General features: G+C 42.3%; 1 protein-coding gene across 7 annotated transcripts in view; it reads left to right on the top strand.

Annotated features, from left to right (window-relative positions):
- The window catches only part of GRAMD3 (GRAM domain containing 3), a 131,029-nt gene that overhangs the window by 100,821 nt on the left and 18,351 nt on the right, over nt 1–11,857 (top strand). For 4 of the 7 annotated variants that reach the window (XM_011942080.1, XM_011942081.1, XM_011942084.1 and 1 more), the window contains exons 2-5: nt 1,206–1,325; nt 5,434–5,545; nt 7,974–8,040; nt 8,981–9,084. In XM_011942080.1, coding sequence (XP_011797470.1) covers nt 1,206–1,325; nt 5,434–5,545; nt 7,974–8,040; nt 8,981–9,084 — 403 coding nt within the window. Of the gene's footprint in view, nt 1–934; nt 1,001–1,156; nt 1,326–2,051; nt 2,095–5,433; nt 5,546–7,973; nt 8,041–8,980; nt 9,085–11,857 lie in introns of those variants that run through there. The other 3 variants (XM_011942082.1, XM_011942085.1, XM_011942087.1) reach the window with 3 other exon arrangements.

Consider the following 11,857-nt stretch of genomic DNA (forward strand, 5'->3'; position numbering starts at 1 on the left):
ATAAAAATGAAGATTAGCTAATCTCTCATAGCAATGCCATCTTAACATGTCTTTCTTTATGCTCAGTCTCCATGGAGTCCTCACATCCTCAGAAGTATCATTTGTGTTTTACTGAGGTGAAACACCAAAGAAGTTCTGATCCATAAAAAACGTTATGTATTTTTCCTTCAACATCCCTTCCTTTCCCACTTTCCCATTGGAAATGGTTTCCCCTGCTTCCCAAGAATCTTCACTGGCCTACTGAGGGAGCCCACTTCTGCATCCCCCATGCTGGTTGTCCTCTGTTGGTTGGTTCTATGCAAACCCTCTTGACTCACCTTCCCCTCTACTCCCTTCCACCTTCTCTTTTATCTAGGTCAGACCTAGGTTTTCCAAAGCCTATTGATCATGACTGTAGGTCAACACTATCCTAGACCCCAGGGTTAGGACAAAGATAAGTAAGATTCCCACCCCACCCTGGAACTCTCACACTGAAGAGTTAATTATGGGGATAAATGGATGAGTAGGTGGTTGTGGGGATGGATGGAGAGAGAGAACACAAAGGCTTTGCAGACAGATATACTGAGTTTGAATCTCAAGTAAGATAGATGCTAGCTCTCTGAACTTAGGCAAGATAGCAAGAGCCTCAGATTCCTCATCTATAAAATGAGGGGAGTAATTCCTACCTGGTCTGGGTGGTTGTAAAGATCAGAGACTGTAAATTGCTTAGGGAACTGCTTGGTTAAACAACATGTAAGTGACATAAGAGAAGTGCAAACAAAAGGGGTGGGGGTTCCCAGAGGGAAGACTCACACCTGCAGGAGGCCACACATGAGCGTGTGCGCGTGTGCGTGTGCACGTGTGCAGGGCCCTCCCAGCCTCCAGGTGATCTGACTTCCCTAGCACAGCCTATGCAGAGCAGCAGAGCTGGGCAGCACAGCCTATGCAGAGGAGCAGAGCTGGGCAGCACAGCCCTGGGAGCCAGCAAGTCCACACAGTCTGGCATTTACAAGTGAAACAGGTATGACCTGCAGCTACTGCCATTGGGGCACCAGGCAAGGGGTTAGAATGGAGATTGGGAAAGGGCCTTGCTGTCAAAGTTAACTAGCCTATCAGTGGGGAATGAAAGTCATTCCACTCTCTAGAAAACCAGGTTACTTCATCGTTTTCCTTCCAGCTACCTCTCTCTGAATGTCTAAGGTGAAGCGTTTTCCTTTCTTCTTCAGCTCAGAGGCTGAGAATGGTGTGGAGGAGAAAAAGAAAGCCTGCAGGTCGCCAACAGCCCAATCCCCTACCCCACCTGTGGAGGCCGACTCCCCAGACCAGAAGAAAATCATTAGCCTGTGGTGAGTCCTCTGTTGACTCTCCTTGTTCTCTTTTGTCTTTTGGGGAGAGGGCATTATGGGAGGAGCTGGGGTTTTTTGTTAAGAGTGAGGATGTATTAATACTATAGACAAATAATACTCCTGAGAAAGAATGAACATTTTTCCTCGATACCCAGGCAGCATCTTTTTCTCCCTCCTGCCCCAACCTTCAGCAGAGCATCTGCACCTTTCTGAAAGCGCTGATTTTGCTAAGTGATGAGGCCAGGGTGGCCCACTCTCAGGCGTATGTTTAGAAAGCACCTGGGAAGGCTGGCCAGGTTGGAATGTCTGCCCAGCCTCGGGTGTGCCCACCTGGTGTCTCATTTTCCTGGGGGCCATGAAAAAGCCAAGGAAAAGAATCCCCATCCCAGAGACCCATCAGGCCACCAGTTTCCTGTGACAGACTAAGAGAGGGAGGGGCAGTTTGGTTGTGGGGCTGGAGGGGAGAGGTGGTTTTGAGATGTGTAGCTGTAGCTTCATCATTCTCAGAGGCACCAACTACCGTTTGGTAGAGACTAAAGTTGCTTTGGGGCACTTAAAAGATAGCGGTTAAACCAAGAGTGTGTGATGGGGTAAGTGCATTTTATCTAAACTGAGTAGAGAAATCATTGTTGTCCTTCACCATTTTAGAACTGCTACCTTCTACTTCTTTTGGTCTCTGCTGAAAGATTATTAACTCCACTTTTTGCTTCCTTCCTGGCTTACCAGCCCATGTCTTCTCTCCAAATCTATGCTTCATTCAGGACCAAGAGTAAGTCTTAACTCTTCCCCAAGTTTTCCTCTTCTGACTCTAATTCCCAATTATCTCTCCATCTTTCCTGCATGCTGTTTTGTGGCATCTCACTTTTTTTTTTTTTTTTTCAGTCGGAGTCTCGCTCTGTCACCCAGGCTGGAGTGCAGTGGCACATTAGCTCACAGCAACCTCCACCTCCCAGGTTCAAGCGATTCTCCTTTCTCAGCCACCCTAGTAGCTGGGACTACAGGCGTGCACCACCATGCCCACCTAATTTTTGTGCTTTTAGTAGAGACAGGGTTTCACCATGTTGACCAGGCTGGTCTTGAACTCCTGACCTCAGGTGATCCACTGGTCTCGGCCTCCCAAAGTCCTGGGATTACAGGCGTGAGCCACTGCACCTGGCCAGCATCTCAGTTTAACCATTTTTTTTCCTCTAGTTGTTTCCCCTCAAAGCCTCACCTAATGCTTCTCTTCACAAAGGCACAAGGCACGTTATTTCTCATGTCTTTCACCACTGTTGGCTGACTACAGCAGACCCCTTAAAAACACTGTTGGTTTGACTCCAACTTCCCCAGGCTTCAGTAATAATAATACACTCTCACAGGGCATGCTTGCTAAACTTCATAGGCATGTGGTCTGTGCAGCTGGAAAGGGCCCACACTTGGTTTAATGCTCCCCCACTTGCTATCCAGAAATGCTTAATAATTTTTATGTAAGGGGGCCGGGCGTGGTGGCTCACACCTGTAATCCCAGCACTTTGAGAGGCTGAGGCAGGTGGATAACTTGAGGTCAAGAGTTCAAGACCAGCCTGGCTAACATGGTGAAACCCCATCTCTACTAAAAATACAAAAATTAGCCAGGTGTGGTGGTGCATGCTGAGGCAGGAGAATTGCTTGAACCCAGGAAATGGAGGCTGCAGTAAGCCGAGACTGTGCCACTCCAGCCTCAGCAACAGTGTGAGACTTTGTCTCAAAAGATTAACTAATTAATAATTTTTATATAAGGGACCCCACATTTTCATTTTGCACTGGGCTTCCTGTCACCTGTAGGAAGTGAGAATAACAGTTGAAAAGACCCAAAGAAATCAATATTATATACATACATACCCTGTCCACAGGGGTCAGTGTCATGCAGATGAACCCCCTTATTGCTTCTGCTTTTTGAAATTATCAAGGGTAGAGCCACCCTACTTGTCATATTTGCTTGCAGTCCATGGATCTTCAAACAGTCTGATCATTTCCTTGCCCATTCCATTAACATTTATTAATTTGAATCAGTAGAGATGATGAATTCAAATCTGTGAATAGTATAAATAAAAGGTAAGTTGACATCTGTACAGATAGTTTTATTTTCAAATAGAGAACAAATGTTTTTTCATAGCTTCCAAAAAACAGTAATCCCTAGAATTCCCGGGGAATTTACATCTGTGAATAGCTTAAATGGTCTGTGTCTGAAATTAAATTCATTTACCTTGAACGGCTGAGGGGTATTTGACCTGTGATTTGAGCACTGTGGAATCATACAGTGTAGTGGCTAGAAGAGGCCTAGGACATCACATAGTCCATCTTTTCACAGCTGGGAAAACCAGAGCATAATTCTCTGAGTTCAGTCCTTTCTGTTTATCTGTGACACCCATGTACCACCTGAATTACTTCAGATTGTTCTTAAATCCACTTTGAACCAATTTTTTTTTTAACTGAACCTCATTTTAAGGAATAATATCGTGAAATCATGGATTTTATGTGCCATTTCCTCCCAGAAACATTAAAGCAACTTCACGATCGTAAAACTTATTCATATATATAACTCCAAAAATCATCCATGCATGCTACTTTGAAGCGACTGCTTTTAGCCGTAGGGTTGAAGACACGTACAAATGCACACATCTACTAAAATGGAAAACCAGGACTAGAATCGCCTTAGAAAGAAACTCTGGAGCTCTGACCTCTGTCCTTAACAGGAAAAAGGAAGATTTGGCTTCAAACATGTTTTTTGGTTTCATTTTTGTTTTATTCTGATTTCACTTGTATTGTATTTCCACTCCGGGATGTGTTGTGTCTTTTCCTCATACCCGATTCTTGCTTATCCTCTTAGGCCCAGCATTTCAAGCCCACATTATTCTCTTGTTTTCCTCTTCTCTTTATTTACTTTTTTAAATTTAACTTTTTTATTTTTTTGAGACAGAATCTTGCTCTCTCCCCCAGGCTAAAGCGCAGTGGCACAATATCAGCTCACTGCAACCTCTGCCTCCCGAGTTCAAGCGATTCTCCCACCTCAGCCTCCCGAGTAGCTGGGACTACAGGCGCGCACCACCATGCCCGGATAATTTTTGTATTTTTAGTAGAGATGGGATTTCACTATGTTGGCCAGGCTGGTCTCAAACGCCTGACCTCAGATGGTCTGCTCACCTTGGCCTCCCAAAGTGCTGTGATTACAGGCGTGAGCCACTGTGCCCGGCCTGTTTTCCTCTTCTCTCACCTCCTGTTAGACTTACTGGCTCCATACCTTCTCCTAACTGCTGTAATTTTTTTTTTTTTTTGGTTTTTTTTGGTGCTAAATCATGTACTGCCTTTTTTAAAAAGTGATGCATGCGTACACAGACGCCTTAAGGACAAAGACTGTGTTATGGGCCCCAAGATATTTAACACAATGCCCCACTCAATTAATACTTGTTAAATATTAGTGGAATTCTGAAACAAAAATATTCTTTGACTGAACTATAGCCGCAATACTATTTAGTAGTTTGCCTCAAGTACTCCTTTTTACATACTGATTAAAATACTCTTCAAATGACATAATTATTTTCACAACTTGATCGTTATTTCACCCTCTATAAGTTACTATTTCTACAGTTTTTGATTACAGCCTGCTGAAATCCTTCCAGTGTCCTAAAGCATGTGCTGTATAAATGCTCTCAGAGTATCACGAATGATTTTTGATATTCAGAAAAGAAAAACAAATATCAGGTTTTCTTAGACGATAGTATAATAATCAAGATTTATTACAATAAATTAATGAAAAATGTATCTCATGGGCCAGGTGTGGTGACTCATGTCTATAATCCCAGCACTTTGGGAGGCTGAGGCGGGTAGATCACTTAACTCCAGGAGTTCAAGACCAGCCTGGGCAACATGGTGAAACCCCATCTCTACAAAAAAATGAGCTGGGCATGGTGGCACGCACCTGTAGTCCCAGCTACTCGGGAGGCTGAGGTGGGAGGATCGCTTGAGTCCTAGATGGGGAGGTTGCAGTGAGCCGTGATCATGCTGCTACACTTCAGCCTGGGCAACAGAGCAAAACTGTCTCAAAAAAAAAAAAATTATCTTATAGACACCCTGGACTTTCTTTCTTTAGGTCAAAATCCAGTTTTGATGGTGCCTCTTTAGCAAGTGATAAGAACGACTGTAAAACAGAAAGCAAAAATGACCCTAAGACTGAAAGAAAAAAGTCTTCATCTTCCAGCCAGGTAATTTGAGAATGGAATTTGTATTGTCTTAGGGGGTGACAAGACTATTGAAGCCAGTGACAAGAAGGAACTCAAGTATGCACCTTCCTGCTGGTCAAGACTAATATAGGCATAGAGTTTAGACAATTTAGAAGAACAAACAGGCAGCAGTTCCTCCAGTCCATTTTTTATCAATGTTATATTCCACAACTCACTTTTCAGCACATTGCATGGTGGTGAGTTCCATGCTGTGGCCTCGAACTCTGACAAATACCCAGAGATCAGGGACCAACACAGAGTCACGTGCTTATCCAATAGTTAACAAAACAAGGGGAGTTGTAACATCCTTGTACTGAAATTGAAGAGTCTGATAAGGCATCTGCCTGAATAGTAGTAGGCCAGCCAACTGCACACAGAGGAGTAAGACCTTTGAACAGGGTCAGGATTATTCTCCAGAACTAATTTTGGTTCTGCTCTAAAATACACCCAGATAGGAAACAAAACCCAGTTCTATGTCATCAGAGAGTGTGATACATGTACTGGGGCCAGGAGTTTGGGTTTTTTTAAATTCTTCACCCCTCTAAATACTTGAATATGTGCCTCATAAGAGCTAAACCAAAAACCATCGGCACACCCAAGAAATTTATTAATATAAAATCCACTTTTGAATTTCCATGGTAGTCCCGGTAATAAATACCCTTTATAAAGGTGTTTTTTTCCTCTCCAGGATCCAATCAAGAGTCACATACTGCATGTATTTGCTATATCTTTTCTTTTTTTCTTTTTCGAGACAGAGTCTTGCTCTGTTGCCCAGGCTGGAGTGCAGTGCCATGATCTCGGCTCACTGCAACCTCCACCTCCCGGATTCAAGTGATACTCATGACTCAACCATCTGAGTAGCTGAGATTATAGATGTGCACCACCACACCCAGCTAATTTTTGTATTTTTAGTACAGACAGGGTGTTGCCGTGTTAGGCAGGGTTCCTGGCCTCAGGCGATCCACCCACCTCTGCATCCTGAAGTGCTGGGATTAGGAGCATGAGCCACCGCACTCAGCCTGCTATGTCCTTTTTAATTGAAATCAGCCCCACTACCTCTTTTGCCAATTTTTACATTGACATTTTTGAAGAGTTTATGGCCTAGCATATTTTAAATCAAGCATGCAACCATTGCTCACTGTAGCCATTGAAAACAAAAGCTCAGTGAAGCCATAGAACACCCAGCTTTAATCAAGGTATCTTTCTACAAGGTGTTTATCTATAAAATAGCTGACTTGCAGGGACCATCTATCGTCCTGATGACCTGGTCTGTAGTTCTTTATGGTAAAAAAAAAAAAAAAAAAAAAGGCCAGTTTTGCCATTGAGACCACTCTTGGTTTGGATAATAAGCCATCCAGGGCCTCCTACCCATTCTCCTTATAAGAGTTTTTCTTCAGAAGTATCGTATGAGGCAGACTGATGCTGTGGAGAGAGGATCCAGTTATACCCCATAGCTCACTGCAGGCTTGAACTCCTGGGCTCAAGAGATCCTCCTGCCTCAGCCTCCCAAGTAGCTAGGACTACAGGCACATGCCACCACATCCAGCTGACAGTTCTACTTCTTAATAGCTGTATGATGCAGATGAAAGTGTTTTACAATCTGTAAATTGCTGGCTATCCATTGTTATTGTCACAGTTGTGAAAACAGATCCCTTGAAAATGAAGTGATTTGCAGCTTTCATAGTCTTGGGCTTTCTGCTGCCCCGGAGAGTGAAGTCTTTGTATGAAATCCTACTTGTCTTGACAGTAGCCTGCTGCATCCTGCTCCTGTCACTGGCTAAGGAAATGCCTTCACAATAATACAGTAGGAAGAGTGGCCATATGTTGCCTTAGACTACAGGTCCTTTTTGTGTATTATCCCATTTAAGCCTTATGGCATACCTTGAGGCAGGTACTGTTTTTGCCCTGTGGTACAGAAAAGGAAACCAAGGCCCAGGGAGATTAAGGGACTAAGCCGTGGTCACACACCAAGAGCTAGAGCCACTACAGCCAAGACTTCAACTCAGGTTTACCTGACTACAAAGCTTTGAACCACTGTACGCTTCTGAGAGTACTTACTGGTACGTTTAGTACCTGGGATCCAGTACCCTCTCTAATGAGATTCCTTAGAATTTCATCCCCTTTCTGATTAGGGACATCCTTGTCCAGCCCTGTTACCTCAGCAGTAGGCTGACCAGCAGCTGCATCATTATATCCAACCAGCAAAGCATTAAACTTGTTAGAAAATGAAACTTGTGTGCCCTGACTTTCACCGTGTTTTACTGAAGGCTTGTGTCAGAGACTGTAAGATCAGTGAGAAGGAATTCCTAAAGATACTGTTAAGGGAGGGAAAATTTGTTGTTGAAATTGAATTTGTGATGTTTCACAAGAAAGTGAGAGTGGTGATGCTTGCATTTTGTTCTCATTGTAGTACAAGGCCAATATGCACTTTCACAAGTTGTTTCTTAGTGTCCCAACGGAGGAACCACTGAAGCAAAGTAAGTTCTGACCTGTTTGACTTTCTAAGCTACATATTTGAAAAGTTGATCATTAGTTTTGGGGAAGAAAGAGGGCATAGTCTATGGACTGAGTCACCAAGGGGATCAGGTTTCTGAAAGTCATAACATAACAATAACACCAGCTTCAATCAGCTTTCACCAGGCAGCGTGAAAAGATCACAGAGGAGAAAAAGAACCAGCTCTCCATGGGGTATGGAGTCACCCAGGATGGTTCCATGATACCCTTCCCTTCTTTACTTATTGCTGAAATACACATGCTTACATTGCTTTAAGATTTGGGATAACAAGCCTGGGGCAAGAGAGGCCACTAGGAGAAGACTAAAAGAAAACTCACATCCTTAGACATGGACAGACATGTGCTGATGCCACTATGAAGGGTGTGATGGTCACCTAAATATCTTGCCCAGCATGCTAGTTAAGCATGCCTGCTGGGCTCTGCAGTGGTTCATCAAGGGGCCCAAAGTTCCATCCTAGCCTCTCTTGATGTGCAAAAGTTGAGGCAATATGCTGGGTTCCTGCCATGACCTTCAGACAGAAGGTGTGGGTTATATGCTCTTCCCCTAGTGAGGCCGTCTATTTCGAAAACAGTCATTAGTGAAAATACTGGGGAAAAGGGGAACAGGTGTACTAATATCAGCACATGATAGAGGAGACTTGTAAAACCCCATTCTTGGTCTCTCAGGTACAATGGTAGATTTGCCTTTTCATTCTGATATTTATACTGAAGTTGGTAAGACTTTGAATTTAAAAACAAATTGGTCGCCACAGCTTGCTTTCCATAAAGATGACAGAAGAAGAGGCAATAAAACTTTTGATTATGAATGTATTCTCTGCCCATCTTGAGTCACCAAAATATATACACGGTTTTTATTTTAAATGGAAATTCTAAATGATGTTGTACCTGTGTGTATTCCCCCAGGCTTTACCTGTGCTCTACAGAAAGAAATACTATACCAAGGAAAGCTCTTTGTATCAGAAAACTGGATTTGTTTTCATTCCAAGGTCTTTGGAAAAGACACAAAGGTTGGTATAATTTAAAAAAAAAAAACACGCTAACCCTATACTTTATTGTATATGGTATACGTCTTAAGTTTAGCTATATTTATAGATATTTGTATTATGGTTATTCTTTTATGCCAAGTTTCCTTTGTTGTAATTCCAAATACTGCAGGTTCTAAATGCCTCCAGATGACACTAACTTCTCTTTTTCCCTAAACATTATTTTCTCACTCATTTCTTTATATACATATACCTCATATATACACATGTACCTCACCCATAGCCATACCCTAAATCCTTTTTGCTCAGATGTCACCAGCAAACTCTCAAAGTTGTTTATATGGAGGGTGTGCCATGATTTTCAAAGACATACATTTAAACCAAAATCATTTCTTTTGAGAAACATCAATTTTTATACCATATTTATACCAGTTATCAGTGATGTCTACGACAGCAGGCCAGCAAATAAGCTACTTATTAGCACTCCCTTTGTACCCTCACCAGCACAAAATGAGCAGGAAGTGGAGCGGTTAAGGCCTAGCCTGGGGAAGTCAGACACCCTCGATCCCAAGTGTACTCTGATATTACATCTTTTCATTATTATTAAACACAGATTTGGGGGAGTAGAAACACATGACATCCTGAGACATTAAGGAGAACAGCCGAAAGGAATTGGCACTCCCCTCTAAACTGGGGATGTGGGACTGTGGCCTATCAAGGAAAAGATAATTCTATCCCACTGACTTTTTTTTACCTTTGAGCTACGATGTCACATCACAGTTCATTCAGGCCTCCAGAATAACACCAGAGAAACACTTCTTGGGTTTGCATGACCTCAGTGAGTTTTCAATCATTCTGATTCATGAGTGTGAAGAAGCAACTCTCATACTCATGAAGTAGCTGATTAAAACTTCTTTTTGTTTTGAGTGGTAGATGTACCCTATTTAAATATTCTCTCTAAAACCACTGGCAATTGCATAAAGACCACTTAACAATCTAATAGGAATATTTTCTTTTGTTGGTGTTGGAGCTAGAGACTAGCATACTATTCTTCAAGTAAAACATGTTCTTTTTACATTGATTTTTTATCCTATAGAGCTATGTTTAGATAAGCATTATTTGATTGACAGTATTATCTGAATCAGTATAATACAAAGCAATATGAAGCAGTATTTCATCTATTTCTACATTTCTAGATTAAAGGTCTTGTTCATGGAATGGGGAAGGGGATTGGGTAGTACTGATCAATGTGATATAGTTCTCAGGAATTCATATAGAGCCAACATCTCTGAGCAGAGCAGCCGGGACTGAAGACACTAATGAACAAAGTATTAAGTCTTTGTTAAGCGACTGGGGGATCCACAAAGGCAGTCAGTGCACTTTCAAGCTGATATGATTCTAGCAATGGTTTTCAAGTTCTACTTCTACCTAAGAACTGATAAAAAGAAGTTAGAAGAAGTGACCCTGGTTTTTTGAAGACATGGATATACTAAGATTGCTTTTACAGTGTGTAACCTACAGAGGCAGGAGACTGAAAATTAGCAGGGCGTGGGAATAAGAACCATGATAGTGACTTGTATGTTCCATCCCTTCTAAGGATGGTTTCAAAGGAGATTTGGGCTTCGGAGATGTTGCAGAATTTCCTCACTGCCAATGGACCTCAGTCCAGCATGATCCAGTATGAGCTGAAGGCACCCAAACAGTTGCTCTACCGTGGGAACTTTCTAATCAAGTTCCCCTTCTAAAGCAGTTTACCCTGGAAAAATGTTACCATTACCCTGGAAAAATATTATCATTTACCCTGGAGAAATATTAATAAAGTGTAGCCTTAATTTAATCAGGACCTTTTTAGTCAGCCTGTTGGTATTTTCGGATGCTAGTAAAATTAGCATGCATGTATCACATTCTGTCTAGGCTCAAACTGAAAAGTGATTTAAGCTTTATTTTACAAATGTTATCTGGTTGTAATTTTATACTCATGAAGCAATTGATTGAAAACTTTCTTAAGGGTGTTCCATGCCTTAGATTATGAAAAATCTAAATTTATAGCCCTTTGTCACTGCATGTTTGTATTGCTGCTCAGAAACAAAATTAGACTCATTTTTTTAAAATCATGATCTAAGTAGATCTCAAATTGTTTTTTTCCAAATTTATCCCAACTTGTAAGTTCTGAATTGCCTCCTGCCTTTGAAAAATATTGTGAGTGGAGTTCTTTGGCAAATAGTTTTTAGAAAATGTCTCAATTGGATTACCCCTTGTTCTTCCATAGTCTTCCTGCCTAGATCATTGAGGGCAATAAATAAGCCCATCTCATAAACCCAGATGTGAATGCAAATATTCAAAATTAAAAGTTCATTTTGCGGTCAGGCACAGTGGCTCACACCTGTGATCCCAGCACTTTGGGAGGCCGATGCGGGTGGATCACCTGAGGTTGGGAGTTCGAGACCAGCCTAACCAACAGGGAGAAATCCCGTCTCTACTAAAAATACAAAATTAGGTGGGTGTGGCTGGGCATGGTGGTTCATACCTGTAATCCCAGCACTTTGGGAGGCCGAGGCGGGCAGATCACCTGAGGTCAGTAGTTCGAGACCAGCCTGACCAACATAGAGAAACCCCGTCTCTACTAAAAATACAAAATTAGCCAGGCATGGTGGCACATGCCTGTTATCCCAGCTACTCGGGAGGCTGAGGCAGGAGAATCCCTTGAATCCGGGAGGTGGAAGTTGCAGTGAGCCGCGATCGCACCACTACGCTCCAGCCTGGCCAACAAGAACGAAACTCCATCTCAAAAAAAAAA

The sequence above is a fragment of the Colobus angolensis genome, unplaced genomic scaffold, assembly GCF_000951035.1.
Source record: "Colobus angolensis palliatus isolate OR3802 unplaced genomic scaffold, Cang.pa_1.0 Scaffold206, whole genome shotgun sequence".
NCBI lineage: Eukaryota > Metazoa > Chordata > Mammalia > Primates > Cercopithecidae > Colobus > Colobus angolensis.